The sequence below is a fragment of the Physella acuta genome, unplaced genomic scaffold (assembly GCF_028476545.2).
Source record: "Physella acuta isolate Inbredline_101_S28 unplaced genomic scaffold, ASM2847654v3 ptg000380l, whole genome shotgun sequence".
NCBI lineage: Eukaryota > Metazoa > Mollusca > Gastropoda > Physidae > Physella > Physella acuta.
The window spans coordinates 194,245-211,336 of record NW_026731899.1 but is presented as its reverse complement, the minus strand read 5'-3'; the positions used below and the strand labels follow the sequence as shown (position 1 = coordinate 211,336).

The 17,092-nt window shown below is 33.6% G+C and overlaps 1 protein-coding gene across 1 annotated transcript; it reads left to right on the top strand.

Moving 5' to 3' along the window:
- Positions 1 to 2,046: 2,046 nt before the first annotated feature.
- LOC131942000 (P-selectin) lies at positions 2,047 to 16,889 on the top strand. The gene is made up of 9 exons (XM_059301648.1): positions 2,047 to 2,079; positions 2,650 to 2,803; positions 3,971 to 4,156; positions 4,813 to 4,998; positions 6,534 to 6,710; positions 7,263 to 7,319; positions 8,619 to 8,759; positions 12,952 to 13,143; positions 16,717 to 16,889. Exons 1-9 carry the CDS (start codon positions 2,047 to 2,049, stop codon positions 16,887 to 16,889), a joined length of 1,299 nt encoding a protein of 432 aa, XP_059157631.1.
- Positions 16,890 to 17,092: the final 203 nt, after the last annotated feature.

The following is a 17,092-nucleotide window of genomic DNA, read 5'->3' as shown; positions in this document are numbered from 1 at the left end:
CTCTTCAATTGGTCCATTTCATTCTAGTCTTGTCTAGTGTTGTCTAATTTAGTCTTGTCCAGGACAATTTCGTTCAAGCTAATGTAATCTTTTGCACTGTAATGGTGTAAAGTAATTAAGTATTGCTTAGTGTTGTCTACTGTAATCCAGTGTTCACTTGTTAAGTTTACTGTATAATATTGTTGGCTAGTTTAGTTAAGCTTACTCTATTATGGTCCAATGTACCCTAGTGTAATGCAATTTTATGTAGCTCAGACTATTCTACGATGATACATTGAAGTCTATTGTATATATCGGTTTGGATTGTTATGGAAATCAATACTTTTATAATTGAAAAACACCGAAACAATTTGATTAGACGCTTGGCGTGATTCTAAATATTTGTCATTTTTAAACTGTTCTGTTTTAGAAAAAAAAAATGAAAAAAATAAAGTTTTTATAAGATCAATTTTTGAAAAATTAGGTATATTATCTTATGCTGATTATATTTCTGACATACAAAAATTAAAACAAAAAACTTTCTCTTTAAATCTAAATAGGCGTACAGTCTATCGGTCTATTTTTTACTTTCTCATATATACGAAGTATAGAGAAAGTCTTGTAATCGTGCACAAAAAAATCGAGATTTTTACAAATCTCGACGTTTTACACCTCACTGATACGGAAAAACATAATTTTGCAATCTTGTCCGTATGTCTGTGTGTCTGTCTGTCTGTGTGTCTGTCTGTCTGTCTGTCTGTCTGTCCGTGTGTAAACACGATAACTTGAGTACCGTTACAGCTAGGTTAATGAAATTTCATATATAAGTATTTTATCGAAATCGTAGATCCGTATTAACTTTTGAGCGATTTCCGATAACCGGAAGTGGTACTTTTCCTACTTTGAATTTTTCAAAAGCCTATAACTTGAGTACTATTTCAGATAGATTAATTAAATTTCACATGCAAATAAAAGATCTAATTCTCTACCTTCTGTTAAATTTTGAGTAATTTCCGTTGACCGGAAGTAGTAATTTACGCTACTTCCGATTTCTCAAAAAACAAATGTAAATTTTAAAATACTAATAATATTGCGCACTATTATGCACTTTTTTATTTGGCGTTCACTTGGTGTGCAATTAATTTGTCTACGAGATTTTATTCTATTTTTAAAACTTTCAGTATTTAAAATGGATTAATAATCATGTCTATAGCCCGAGTTCCCATCCCGTTTTATTTTATATAAGAATATTCGAGAAAGTTTAGGGGAAATCACTCCCGGTTTATTTTACGTTAGTTCCATCATAACTAACATAGAAATAATAACAAATTAAATATTGTAAAAACAATAAGAATATAAAAATATCTTATAGCTGATATATTTCCAGCTCCAAAATGTGATCAGCCACCTGCAGTTGCAAATAGCAGCTGGTTACCATGTACCAGAGAATACAATACGGAATGTGTGATGGTGTGTAATACAGGGTTTTCAAGTGAAGGTAGTACTTCCATAACATGTCAACCTGGAGGCACATGGACATCTCATGGAAAATGCAATGGTAAAATGTACAATATGTACTTTTTAGTGCATTATTACATAAAAGATTGATATTAAAACGTTTTTTAATGTATTTTTACAAGCTTTTATTTAACTCACTGTCACTGTCTGTCTGTCTCGATTGAAACGCCGGAGCGAAAATTAGACACTTCTACTTGACCGATACGGTTAACAGTTGGCACGTGGGTCAAGATATGAAGACAATGCAATCTGAAATTAAATTTGACTTAATTGGATTTCTAATTATATTTTTATTAATTAAAGAAAATTTGGACTGAATTAGTAGGCATTTCGATCGAACCACACCACACGCGTCATCATGTTCAATAGATGCGCCATCACGTTCAGTAGGCGCGCAATGGTTTTTAGTCACGTAAATAAAATAATGTAAAGTACTAAAAAAATTTCATAAAAAACGTTTTAATAACAAGAATTTTAAGAAATAATGCACTAAAAAGTATAAAATAAATTATAGACTACTATTTAAATAACTTGAAAGAAAAGCGTGACATGGCCACGGATAATACAGAGAACGTCCTTCCGGTCAGTTCCTTTATCGCCTGGCGCGATCCAAACACTAGACCCTATTCACCCCACTCAATGAAAAACGATATGGATCTAAAGACCAAAGTCCAGTTTATACACGATGTTGGAGTTGTTGAGTAAATCCTCCAAAATAACTTAAATTAAGAACGCAGCAGAAGAACAGAAGATTGTTTATTGCAGTGTAGTTTAGTAAAGTGTAGTCAAGAGTAAAGTAATATAATTAGTGCATTTTTTCCAGTCTCATCTAGTCATCTAGTCTAGTGTACGCCATGTAATATTATATTATTTTGTTCCGTCTAGTTTATTTTAGTGTAATCGAGTGTAGCCGAGAGTAGTTTAAAATTAGTCTAGTATAGTTTAATAAATGCAGTCTGGTTTGGTATGGTCTTTTCTAGCAATATCTACTGTATTTTTTTCTTTACGATAATTTGTGAATAGTATAATTAATTTGTTTTCAATAAAAGCGCTAAAACTGTTCAGAGGTAGAGATTATTTTAAGCCGCGCTGATGATGGGGATATGAATTTATGTTATAGCTAATGTCAGTGAAGCTCTAAAATGTGAACAGCCGCCTGTAGTTCCAAACGGCAGATGGTTACCATGTACCAGAGAAAACAATACAAACTGTGTGATGGAGTGTAATACTGGGTTTACAAGTGAAGGTAGTACCTCCATAACATGTCAAGCTGATGGCAATTGGACATCTCCCGGAAGATGCAATGGTACAATTTTAAATCTATATGTATGTATATATATATATATATATATATATATATATATATATATATATATATATATATATATATATATATATGTGTGTGTGTGTGTGTGTGTGTGTGTGTGTACATATATTATAGAGTTGTTATTTAATTAATTAGACAGGCCTGCAAGTTTATTTTATTTTTGTATTTTATTTTTGTGTATGTGTGTGTCTGGTTTATATGTGTTTTTATATGTTTATTGCTTTTTAAGTGAAGTTGGGTATGGATAAAGTTGCCAATGTGACATGGCCACGGATAATACAGAGAACGTCCTTCCGGTCAGTTCCTTTATCGCCAGGCGCGATCCAAACACTAGCCCCTATTCAACCCACTCAACGAAAAACGATATGGATCTAAAGACAACAGTCCAGTTTATACACGATGTTGGCATTGTTGAGTAAATCCTCCACAATAACCTAAATTAAGAACGCAGAAGAAGATCAGACAGAGGCGTAGTGAGGGGGGGGGGGCGGGGGGGGTGCGGACCGCACCGGGTGACACCATTTACGGGGGTGACACCAAGGCAAAAAAAGAGCAAAATATATAGAGAAAAACTTGAACTGGAGAGGGCGTACAAATCAAAAGTTCGAGGGGTGGTGCAAATCGAAAATTAGAGGGGGGGGGTGCAAATCGAAAGTTTGAAAGTTTGTCCCCGGGAAGTGTCGCTGCGCCTCTGGGGCGGGGGTGACACCATTAAGTGCCGCACCGGGTGACACCCGACCTCGCTACGCTACTAAGAACAGAAGATTGTGTATTGCAGTGTAGTTTAGTAAAGTGTAGTAAAGAGTAAAGTAATATCACTAGTGCATTTTTTTCCCGTCTCATCTAGTCTAGTGTAAGCCATGTAGTATTATATTATTTTGTTCCTTCTAGTTTATGTTAGTGTACTTTAGTGTAGCCAAGAGTATTTTAAATTAGTCTAGATAGTTTAATTAATGCAGTCTCGTTTGTTTTAGTCTATTTCTAGTAATATATATATTGTTTTTTTTGTGTACGATAATTTTGGTATAACATAATTAATATGTTTTCAATAAAAGCCCTTATACTGTTCAGAGGTTAGCATATTATCTAAATGGTAGAGATTATTTTAAACCGAGCTATTAATGGGGATATGAATTTATGTTATAGCTACTGTCAGTGAAGCTCTAAAATGTGAACAGCCGCCTGTAGTTCCAAACGGCAGATGGTTACCATGTACCAGAGAACACAATACGCGCTGTGAGATGGAGTGTAATACTGGGTTTACAAGTGAAGGTAGTACCTCCATAACATGTCAAGCTGATGGCAATTGGACATCTCCCGGAAGATGCAATGGTACAATTTTAAATCTATGTATATATATATATATATATATATATATATATATATATAAATATATATATATATATATATATATATATATATATATATATATATATATGTGTGTGTGTCTGTGTGTGTGTATGTGTATGTGTGTGTGTGTGTGCATATATATTAGAGTTGTTATTTAATTAATTAGACAGGCCTGCATGTCTTTGAATTTTATTTTTGTGCAAATGCGTGTCTGTTGAGTGAATCCTCCAAAATAACTTAAATTAAGAACGCAGCAGAAGAACAGAAGATTGTGTATTGCAGTGTAGTTTAGTAAAGTGTAGTCAAGAGTAAAGTAATATAATTAGTGCATTTTTTTCCAATAACATCTAGTCATCTAGTCTAGTGTACGCCATGTAATATTATATTATTTTGTTCCGTCTAGTTTATTTTAGTGTAATCGAGTGTAGCCGAGAGTAGTTTAAAATTAGTCTAGTATAGTTTAATAAATGCAGTCTGCTTTGGTATAGTCTTTTCTAGCAATATCTACTGTATTTTTTTCTTTACGATAATTTGTGAATAGTATAATTAATTTGTTTTCAATAAAAGCGCTAAAACTGTTCAGAGGTAGAGATTATTTTAAGCCGCGCTGATGATGGGGATATGAATTTATGTTATAGCTAATGTCAGTGAAGCTCTAAAATGTGAACAGCCGCCTGCAGTTCCAAACGGCAGATGGTTACCATGTACCAGAGAAAACAATACGCGCTGTGAGATGGATTGTAATACTGGGTTTGCAAGTGAAGGTAGTACTTCCATAACATGTCAAGCTGATGGCAATTGGACATATCCCGGAATATGCAATGGTACAATTTTAAATCTATATGTATATATATATATATATATATATATATATATATATATATATATATATATATATATATATATACACATATATATTAGATTTGTTATTAAATGAACTAGATAGGCCTGCATGTCTTTGTATTATATTTTTGTGTATGTGCGTGTGACGTTTTTATATGTGTTTTTATATGTGTATTGCTTGTTAAGTGAAGTTGGGTATGGATAAACATGCAAATGTGACAGTCTTGTGCAGTCTCTAGTGTTCTACTATAATACTGTATATTCTAGTGTACGATACGGTCCGGTATAAAAAATATGTTTTCACATAGAAAACACATAAACAGTTTGCTCCGAGGGTCGGAATGGTCTTAATTGTCAAAACGGTTCGTATTTCACACAATGAGGCAACACGTATTTATTACAAATTATCTCTAAATTATACCGATTTTTATTTGACAGCAAAGGTTAGATTTTTATTGGACAGCAAAGGTTAGATTTTTATTCTACTGCATTCCCCACCATTGTGTTAGGATGACAACTCCAAAATCAAACAACTGCTGGCTTGCAGTAGCGTAGCGAAGGGGGGGGGGGACATATGTCCCCGGGCGCCGACCTTAGGGGGCGCCAAAATAGGTTAGAAAAATAAATTGAAAGTTTGGGGGGAGGGGGGCAAATCGAAAGTTTGAGGGGGGGGGGGTGGAAATCGATATCTTGAGGGGTGCACATCGAAATCTTGAGGGCGGGGGGTGCAAGTCGGAAAGTTTGTCCCCGGGCGCCGGGAAGGGTCGCTACGCCTCTGCTGGCTTGTAGTTTGTTCTTGTTTGGACAAAGGCTATGAAAGCAAATCCAAAAAGAAAAGCAGGCAAAAATCGGAGTCAATGGCCTCAATGGCGCATAACCAGTCGACACGTAATCCTTAATTGTGATGGAAGCGTGGTTGAGCCTGCACAGCTTATGCTGATAAATTCGAAAAAGTCTCGCGTTCAAACCCTCTGGCAGATAAGGCTGATCTTTTAAATTACTAAAATTAAGAACGAAGAAAAAGAAGCCTTACGATGCAACAACATCATCTCTATAGATTTTCGCAGAATTCCTTTTAGGCATTGCTTTTAGGTGTTTCGCCCTAGCCCAAATGTCTAATACATAAAACGAGCTGACCCACGATGTTGCATTCGCCGCTATCTACTTGTTTGATTTTCTACTTATCAACAATTCATAATTTGTGTATTCGACACTACCCCGTCCCTTGCCTCCCCCCCACCCCCACCCCGCCCAGAGAAAGCAGTAATAAAAAAGAGTAAGAGTAATAAAAAAATATAAATAAACATTCGCAGCTTTTTAATATTATGCTAATGTTGTAATGCAAACACGTTTAAAAACGGAGGATAATACACGTCATTAATCAAAACCTACGTATGGCGTGTATTAATTGTGTAAACAATTTATCTTAACTAACATGGCGACAAAAACACACTGAAAAGAATAAAACGATTACAATATATAATACATAATGCTTTAATAGTTAATATCTTTCTAGCTACTCAGTGTATAACGAAACTGGAAGTACAGAACGGTAGATGGATGTCATGTACGTATACCGAAACAGACACCGAGACGTGTTTTCTCGTGTGTGATAAAGGCTTTAGACGCGAAAGTACTAGAACCACGAGATGTCAAGATGACCGCGACTGGACAACAGCTGGAATATGCACAAGTAAAATTTGAAACGTATAAATACACTCGCACAAACACACACACACACATTTATACTTATATATATATATATATATATATATATATATATATATATATATATATATATATATATATATATATGTGTGTGTGTGTGTGTGTGTGCTAATATATATATATATATATATATATATATATATATATATATATATATATATATATATATATATATATATATATATATATATATAGGCCTACTGTAGTATATTGTAGTCTAATATTGTGTAGCATAGTGTAGTGTGGTGGCATAGAGTAGTTTAGCTTAGCCTTGCCTTGTCTTAACCTTAACCTTAACCTTAGCCTTAGCCTTAGCCTTAGCCTTAGCCTTAGCCTTAGCCTGCCTATCCTAATCGAGCCTAAACTAGCCTCGTCGTGTCCCGTCTTATCTTTTAATGTCCAGTCCAGTCAAATCTAGTCAATTGTAGTCAGGCTAGTGTTGTAGGCTTGTGTATTCCCGTGTAGTATAGGATAATATAGTGTATGGCATGGTAATTAAAATATATCTTATTTCAAGATAAAACTGATGAGGCAGGATGTTTTGTGGATCAGTTTGGTCCGAAATGTAATTACAGTAAGTATTTCATTCGCTGACACATTATTTGTAACGCTTTAGTTTTAAAAAATAAGCTTTGAAGTTTTACTCTACCGCTTGCTCATTGTTAAACCCCTTATACGAAAAAGAGAAAAAATGTCTGAAAGAATGACATTCTGTTGTTCGAATTCCAGGCCTCTCTTCCATAACCATTTCTTCGTTGACAGTGGCGTAGCGAGGTCGGGTGTCACCCGGTGCGGCACTTAATGGTGTCACCCCGCAGAGGCATAGCGACCCTTCCCGGGGACAAACTTTCAAATTTTCGATTTGCATCCCCCCCCCCGCCCCTCAAACTTTCGATTAGCACCCCCCTCAAGTTTTTCTATATATATTTAGCTATTTTTTGCCTTGGTGTCACCCCCACCCCTAAATGGTGTCACCCGGTGGGGTCCTCATCCCCCCCCCCTCGCTACGCCTCTGTTCGTTGGTGATCTCTTGTTTCTTTTCGCCTTCCCACGTTTTCACTTGCTTTGTGGTGCCCATAAGAAAGCAGCGCTAGACGGTACTCATTACCCTCAGTCAGTTTCCCAAGACCACCGTCAGTGATGCGGACTGCACCGAGTGACAACAATAAGGGGTGGGGGGGGGGGGTGGGGGGGGGGTGGGGGGTGGGGGGGGGGGGTGGGGGTTGCAACTAAGACAAAATCATTGAAAAATATGTTGAAACGAATAAGCTTTTTGCAAGTACCGTGAATGCTTTATTAAAATTAAGAGAATTTCAAGTCAAATATTGACGCACACGACAAGGTGGAAGGGGGTGATGGAACACCAACTGCAAAATGTATAGAGAAATAAAAGTTTAGTTGAATAATTTTAATAACTTATGAGTCAATCAATGAATGGGGTGGGAGTGATCCCCATTAAACTGTGACAACGTTGCTTTTTTACAATTGAATTAATCGGTGGATTACAATAATGTGTGCGCAAAATAACGCCATTCTGCAAAATACGAGGGGGATGACATAAATTAGAAACTCTATTATCTATAGTCATTGCCACTGTTTACATGTTGAATTTGTATACACAGACATTTGTTTTAAAGGTGAAAACTTACTTTGAGATTGTCCATTAAGACGAATAGTATGTGGCTTCTGTGCGTGTGTCGAATATGGACAAGCTTTCTTTCGGGCATTTTATATATATATATATATATATATATATATATATATATATATATATATATATATATATATATATATATATATATATATATATATATATATATATATATATATATATATGCTTATATATATATGCTTATAAATATATATGTTCCAGGAGATTTGTCATTTCAAGCGAGCAAGATACATCCACCCACGTCGCTTAGTAGCGAGACATGTACTTCCACCAATTATATCCTTGTAGAGTTTTCAACAGAAATATCTTTTTTTTCAATAACGATTTTATTAGATTCAAATGGTAGGTTTTCAATATCAATTTTAGTAAGACTTTGCTTCACATATTTTACTTATTTATTTTAATAAAAAAACATTTAGAAAAAAAACAAGTCTCTCAACCACCTTTCCAGCAGTTAGATAAATGGGTTCCCCACTATAGTGCATCGCTAAACCTGGCTCTGTTAGATCAGTGGTTCTTAAACTGGGTTTGATCGAACCCTAGAGTCATTCTAATGGCTGAGGTCTAGCGACACACTTGACTCAGTATAAATGCGATTGAATTTCGTCAGTGCGGACTATAGAACTAGCGGCCACGACCGATTACAGATCAAATACGACAGCGCTCCAAAACTGTATCCTAATATATAAAACCCCACGTTCGCACCTCTCTCTCTCTCTCTCTCTCTCTCTCTCTCTCTCTCTCTCTCTCTCTGTCTGTCCGCACAATATTTTCGCCGGACATCACGTCAGAAACGGCAGCGATATATGGAGAACTTTATAGGGACTTTTGTTGAAAATAATATGTTAGATGTTTTAAATGTATAACCACAATTTTATTTAAAGAAGAAAAATAAAAAAATAAAGGCGTATTCGAATGTAGAGAAACAGCATTATTTATGCAACCGGAAAAGCACTAATATATGTGAAAAAGAACGCATAAAACTGTGACGTCACTATTGCTTATACATTAACTAATGACGTCATCTGCCGTGTTTAGAATAAAAAGAAATGAACTATTTCATTCAAATTTGATTTAGATCTAGATCTACGTACACTATAAAATGTATACAATACAATTTTTCCGGCCTAAACTCAAAAAATTTATTTTATTTATTTCGATTCTAGATCTAGATATTCTAGATTCATCTATTCAAATAATACATTTCTATACTAAAGTATTTCAGGCCTGACTTTATTGAAATCTTTGTTTATCAATGGAATTTGCTAATCTCTATAATATATATAGCAAAGTTGTCGGGTGCCCGTTAGGGCACTTCCCAGCGCCGCAGGCGCTTCAAATTTGGCAGGATCTTGCCTTGGGGCGACAGAACACGGGGGCCGGTTGGCCGAGAAGTCTACGATGATGGGGTCAAAACTGACCTCGACTGACCGGCGCCTTATATGAGCTATAAATCGAAAAAAAAATGTCCACGGAGGAACCTCTTCATAACTCCTGACGTCGTAGACCGACCCTCGGGCGAATTAATTAAGCATTCAAATTCTCAATGTTTTCGAAAGCCTAAGCGAAGCTGGGCAGCATGCCTAGTAGTAATATAGTGCGCCAAATCAAGATAACAATTATCACTATCGTCATATTTCTATATTAATAACATTGACGCCACGACACACACATCACTAACTGTGTCAACGCCACCTATACAGTCGCGATTTTATCGTGTAAATACGAGCTGTAATGAACCTTTTTGTTCTGTCCATATCGTGGCTCAGTATTTGACTTGTAATTTTTGTCACTGCCCGTTTTGTGATTTTCTTCTTAATATTTAATCACTTAATACTGTGTCGAGCAAACAGAAGGTGTTGGAATGTAATGGGTACCTTTTGCAATGCCAAAGTGAGCCATTCTAGTCTAGTAGCTGCAAAACTATGAGAACAATTTAACTAGTTGCATGGAGTTGAAAAATACAAGACAATGTTCGCCAATTTAAAGGCGAAGCCTTCCATTTTTTAACATGTGTCTGAAAGGCAAAAGGAGAAGTGAAACGGATTTGCAGTAAATATTATTTATTAAGTTTTTGCTTTTTTGGGAAAAATCACACAGTGATATTGGTGAACGGTCTATTTCCAGCACTAATAAATTATAAATCGATGTTTTGAAATGAAAAAAAAAAAAAACATGGTTCTTAGCAAGAAGGGTTCTGTGAATTAGTATATTGCGCTGGTGGGTTTCGATACCCCGAAAAAAACTTAAGAACCGCTGTATATCAGATATATGAATTCGTTACATCACTGATAACAAGCTTGTGTTACAATATCTTGGAATCTTACTAATTACATGTTGTGTTGTTCGGAGTTGAGTGTGTTGGGATGTTTTAGATTGTAATGGTGGTTTTGTGTTTTATTATGTACTGTATTATGTATAGTGTTGTAGAGTTAATGTTGCTGTATTTTAGAGGAGGCAGTTGGGTGGAGTGAAGATCGGTGTTTGAGAGTTGCCAGTAAAATGCGAAAATGAAAACAATGCGCAACCGGAAACTGCGAGAGCACAACATTGCGCCATTACAAACTAATTATACTAATACAGTTTATTTTGTAACATTTCCTGAACAAATCATTTACGATGTTACTAACTATAAGTAATCTTTTTTTTCTTTTTAATAATTTTAATTAAATATATTATTTCTGCAGTTTTCCGTTGTGCAGTTTGCCGTTTCTCATTTTATTGATCACCTTTTATTCGCTGCGAAATTATTTTAAAAATATCATTTTTAATAATTGTCTTAAAATCTTAGAAAATAATATTTTAGTATTATAATAATGTTAGGAATATAACAGCAATTGCAATTTCATAGTTGCTTTAATATACACTCCTCATATTTATCTATTCAATTTAATTTTTTCAGTTACTAATTTGAATGCAACATATATGTATAAATTACCGGGCGGTGTTGAGCAAGAATGCTTACGTCCTAAAATATATTGGACTGGTAAAACGACGTTTACAATCGAATGCCTTACAAATGAATTAATTATAGAGAACAGAATTCTACTGAATGTATTTGTAACCATTTGTCGAGTTAGAGTAAATGGTGGTAAGTACAGTTTCAAAACATAATTTTCTGATTACTATACTAATTATATAAGATGAATTGTGTTTTATTTAATTTCGACAAGAAATGTTAGTATTAAATTACAAGTCGTTAATATTTGAACAGGGCGAAATGTTTTGAAAGAATCAAAAGTAAGTTTGTTCTCTTTTGGCATTCAAACGGAATTGTCGGAGGCTGAATTTCACAAAATCGCATTAGATGATAGTTTTGACGACGGAGACTGCTTTTATGTGAAAGAACAAACTTCCTTGAAATTTGCATTTCAGTGGCCGAGAACTATTAAACAAATATTGGTATATACTTGCGGTAAGGATTAAAATTTATTTCAATCAATTATATTTATTAACCGACACAATTTGACACCTTTAGTTTTATTCTAAAGTAAATTAAATTTTTAAAACATTTGACGAAATGTCAATTTTTAATATGAAATTATCTGCCTTAGTTTTATTTTTTAATGAATGTGTTAATTACTATTAGAAAACCTATGTAGTAACAGCAGATGGATTAAAATCGAGGAAACAGAAGCATCTTGATTAAAAGCCAACAGACAAAAATATTTTATAATTTCTAAAAATAGAAACTAACATAACCTCACATTTATACAATAAGTGCTACGGTAAAAGGTAATAGGTTTTTTTGTGTGAGGAGGTTTTAAAATGAATTTGATTCATAAATAACTTTTTTTCACTAAAGATGGTTACCATGTGTGTATTATACTTCTCTACAAACAATATTCTTATTTCTTTTATTCTCTAAATTTGTTTGTAATAGGCAAAAATCTATTTATTATAGCTGTTATTATTCTTAATAATTTTTGTTTTTAAAACTTAAGCATTACTTCCTTGCCACTGTTCATTCAAAAAATAAGTTCTTTTCATTATGCAAATATAATAATAATAATTCTTGCTAGAATTAGTTATTTGTCGAAAATAATACGCATTTAGAAATAAGTAGCCAGCTGACCATTTGTATACGTGCTCGCGACAGCTTCTAGTTTTTACACACTATGTTCACTGAAAGAAAATGTAGTTATAAGTAAACACTAATTTTAATCTAAGTCCCATCAACTATGTAGTTTGACCGCAAAGCAAAGCATTTTCGCGTAGGCTTAATGTCAAGAAAATTACAATTAAAAACCGATTAAATGTTTATACTTTGAAGTCGCTCAATCTTTTTTAAAGATTTTACAAAATCAGTAACGTATTTTCAAATTTTTATACCTGATTAAAAATAATGCATAATAAATGTCTTTATTATGCTATTTTTGAGCAAAGCAGATACATTCAACCATTTCAAAATTAACATTTTAATCATGATTAATGACAAATTATATGACTTCTAGAAATACCTGGAATACATTTTGTTATAATTTAGGTTGTCTGCTTAGCTATAATTATAAACAAATTATTTTTATATTTTAAGAAAATTCAACACTTCAGATGGAAGACTTTAAAGTTGAGCTTCACAACTTTGAAGATGAGGTGGAATTTACTAAAGTAGTTAATTATTTCGCAACTGTTTATGTAATCAACATACCAGATAGTGGAAACGTTGCTGATGTTGTTTTAAATTCAAACAGCGAGCTACATTTATCAGAAATTCAGGCATTCGGAGGTAAAATATTCTTTCTAAATAACTGTTTATTCTCTTTAATTATTTGTTGTTGATACGTCATATATTAGTTATATTAGTTTTGAATTTAAAAAATACGTATACAGAATATAACGGTAGGGCGCGATATTTCTAAAGCGAAAGTCTAGAGAATAAATCCACGGCTCAAAGTCGTACGACGTTTTTGAGTTATGTAATGCTGAAATGAGTACCTGAATCACATCAAGGAAAGGTGACAAAGCACAGTACTTAAACTAGGGTTTCGCCTAAGATTTTAAACTTAATTATTGTTCAAAATGACTTAAACAATTAAACAATTAAAAACTACATTTATTTACCTTTACTTTGATATCAATTTCATTTATCAAATTTAATCGGTAGCCTAGTAAATGGTTTGTGAAAAAAACGCGTTTATTTTTAAATAGCTACGATTATAAGGGTGATTTTCAGTGACACCGTGGGTTAGCTTTTTAGTGTTTTTGTGACGCGATTGACCGTTCACTGCCGTTCAGCAGAAATGTGTCGTCTGCTAGATTTCTCCGTATTTAAATACACAGCGAGGCAATGAGCAGGCTAAGTTAGCTGTTATCTCGATAAAGTTATTTTTTATAGGTTTTGTTTTTACACTGTATGATTTTTAAACATTATTGGCATTAATTTATTAGAAAGCAATCCATAATTTTCTATATTTTAGAATATATTTTCAATAATTTTAGAACAATATTAAATAAAGCAAATCACGTTTTGCTTACTTTGATGTTCTGCTCAATATTCTCAGTGATTAGACCAAACTAAACCGGGAATGATCACCCCTAAACTTTCTCGAATATTCTTAAATAACACTACGGAGGATTGCAACTTGGGATATAGACATAATTTTTAATTAATTTTTAATTACTTAAACTACTTAAAAGAGAATAGAATCTCGTAGAAAAAAATAATTGCGCACCAAGTAAACATTGTGTGTATAATAGTGCGGAATATTATTAGTACTTTATAAATAAAGTTGCGTTTTTGAGAAATCAGAAATAGCGTAAATTACTATTTTCTTTCAACGGAAATTACTCAAAATTTGACAGAATGCAGAGGACTAGATCTTTTACTTACGTCTGAAATTGCCTATATCTATCTGAAACAGTATTCAAGTTATAGGCTTTTAAAAAAAAATAAACTTGGTTATCTGAAATCACTGAAAAGTTGATACAGAACTTTAAATTTGATATAATACTTATAGACTCTATATGAAATTTCTTCAACCTAGCTTTAACGGTTCTCAAGTTATCGTGTTCACAGACACACATACACACACGTGGAGAGAATCGCAAAACCCCATTTTTCCGACTCGATTACATAATTACTGTATATAATTATGTACTGAGGTGTGAAACGGCGAAAACTGTCTAAATTTCATGAGATTTTTGTGCACGAATACACTACTTACTCTATACTCTGTATTCGAGAATGTAAATATGTAACTGTAAACTAAAAAGAGTTTATCTTAGATCACGCGAACGCTAGTTGTTTTTTTTTCGTGTTATCTTCCATGTTATTATTTAATACAGTATTTGAAATCAAAATTAAATAAAAGACTAACTTGTATGTAATTCGATTAAAAATTGTATATTCGTGTACAGTAAAAAACGCTATCACAAAAGAAATAATAACTTGATTTCAAAATATACTTGGTCAATCTAACGTATACATATTTCATTAGCGACGAATAGAGAAAGTAAGTTTAAATGTAATTGCTGATTGTAATGGTATTTCACCATACACAATTTTTAAACTATTTCTATAATTTTTTTTCTGTTACAAACAATTGCAATCTGTCTTTGTTAGAGTTAGTAAAATAAGGATCAATGATTATGTTATCAAGATATACGTTAGCTTTTAAACTTAAGACATCAACACAAGTTACTTTTTGTTTTGTTTTCCATTATGGCCGCCGTTGCAATGGAAACCATATGTTAAGAAGAGTCCGAGATGCATAACAATATTTTCCATTAAGTATCGTAGCTTATATTCGCCAAAATAAATAAATACTCCTTATTAAGTGTTTTATTTTCCGAAGTCTTACTTCGAGCGATAATTATTCCAAAGGCTTTGATGGTTGTTTTATTCTTTACTTTTTATTAATACATTCTTAATAAGGTTAGCACGATATTAGACTAAAATTATTTAATGTTAAACGCGATCAGTAGCCACAAATATCCAATTAACTAAACTATTTAACGCCTTTTTGATCGATGTGTTATCTATTAAATAAATTAATATGTAAATGCATGTTTTTTTAATTAATTCAACTTTAAATAGATTATCAATTTATATATATTTTACATTAATCTTCAAAGACAAAGGGACGGAGTGGTTTAGCGGTAGAGAGCTGGACTGCTAACCCGTGACTGCTAACCCGTAAGTCTCGAGTTCGAATCCGGGTCCAAGTCAGTAGACCGTCTCTGAGTAGACCTGATGGGTACCTAACTCACGTTAGGGAAAGTAAAAGACCACACTATTTCTTCATATGCTCATATGCAGAGGTCACAAAAACAAGTGAACTCTATTTCACTTGCCCCATAGACCATCAGGTTTGAAAGGGAAACTTTTACTTTACTTCAAAGACAAAAATGTCTGGAACACGATGCATTAGAAGTGACTCGAAATTTAGTTTCAAAGTTAACAAAAACTGATAAATAAAATACTTAAAAAAAACTTTTTAAAAAACCACGTTTTTCTTGTGGACTAAAAAGTAGAAAATAACTATTTACATACATTTGATGACAAAAAAACGTGGGTACGTTCACCATCAAATTTCCCGACCCATCTGCCCGACCCACGTTTTTTGTCATCAAATGTATGTAAATAGTTATTTTCTACTTTTTAGTCCACAAGAAAAACGTGGTTTTTTAAAAAGTTTTTTTTAAGTATTTTATTTTCTCCTTTTTAGTCCGTTGCTACACATGAAAAACGTGGTTTTTAAAAAAGTTTTTTATATAGTTTATTTTCTACTTTATCTAATGACTTGATTAAGTATGAATTGACTAAGTGTTTATAAATACACGGACTAAAAAAATCTTGAGCGACCAGGATTCGAACCTGGGTTGTCGCGGCCACAACGCGAAGTACTAACCACTATACGATCACGGCCAGCGCGCTCACATCGATTGGGGCCGAAGTAACTGTGTCAATAAGCCTCCAGTCTTGTCGGTATCTTTAGAAATCATGTCCTCAATTTTATGGTCCTTGGGGCGTAATTAAATTAAGCTAATTACGGTCTCTAATTGCTAGTTTTTATGATTGCATCTGAAATTGTTAGGCGAAAGTAACCTGCATGCCAAATTTCAGATCTATAGAGCAATCAGAAGTGGGCTAATTTTCGATGTCAATTTTAACAACAAACACACAAACGCGAAGCTGAGTTAATAAAAACGTGTTAAAATTAAAATAAAATAAAAAGAGACGGCCACATTCTATTATGAATTTATTTTAGTTGTGTCTGCTTCCCTGGTTATATTGTTGTTAAAAATCGCTGGATAGAAATAATTAACACTAACACTAATTAATTTCAATTAATTTCAGATTGTACAAAGAGGAGGTACGGTATAAACTGTGAAGACATTTGTAGCATAACCTGTGCTGATCAGGATTGTCAATTTAATGGAGTTTGCAAAAAATGTGTACAGAAGAGAACAGGAGATTACTGCATGGACTGTAAGTACGGTATAATGAAACTTCGTGCTTATTATTTGTAGTTGGTCTTCTCTGGAACCTAACCTAAGCTTACCTGACCTGACTGAACCTAACCTGACCTAACCTAACCTAACCTGATCTAACCTAACCTAACCTAACCTAACCTAACCTAACCTAACCTAACCTAACCTAACCTAACCTAACCTAACCTAACCTAACCTAACCTAACCTAACCTAACCTAACCTAACCTAACCTAACCTAACC

Coding starts and splice junctions, on each gene's coding strand:
- LOC131942000 (XM_059301648.1), top strand. CDS start 2,047: ATGGCCACGGATAATACAGAGAACGTCCTTCCG. Junction 2,080..2,649: donor ATACAGAGAACGTCCTTCCG/GTCAGTTCCTTT, acceptor AAATGTGAACAG/CCGCCTGTAGTTCCAAACGG. Junction 13,144..16,716: donor AGAAATTCAGGCATTCGGAG/GTAAAATATTCT, acceptor AATTAATTTCAG/ATTGTACAAAGAGGAGGTAC.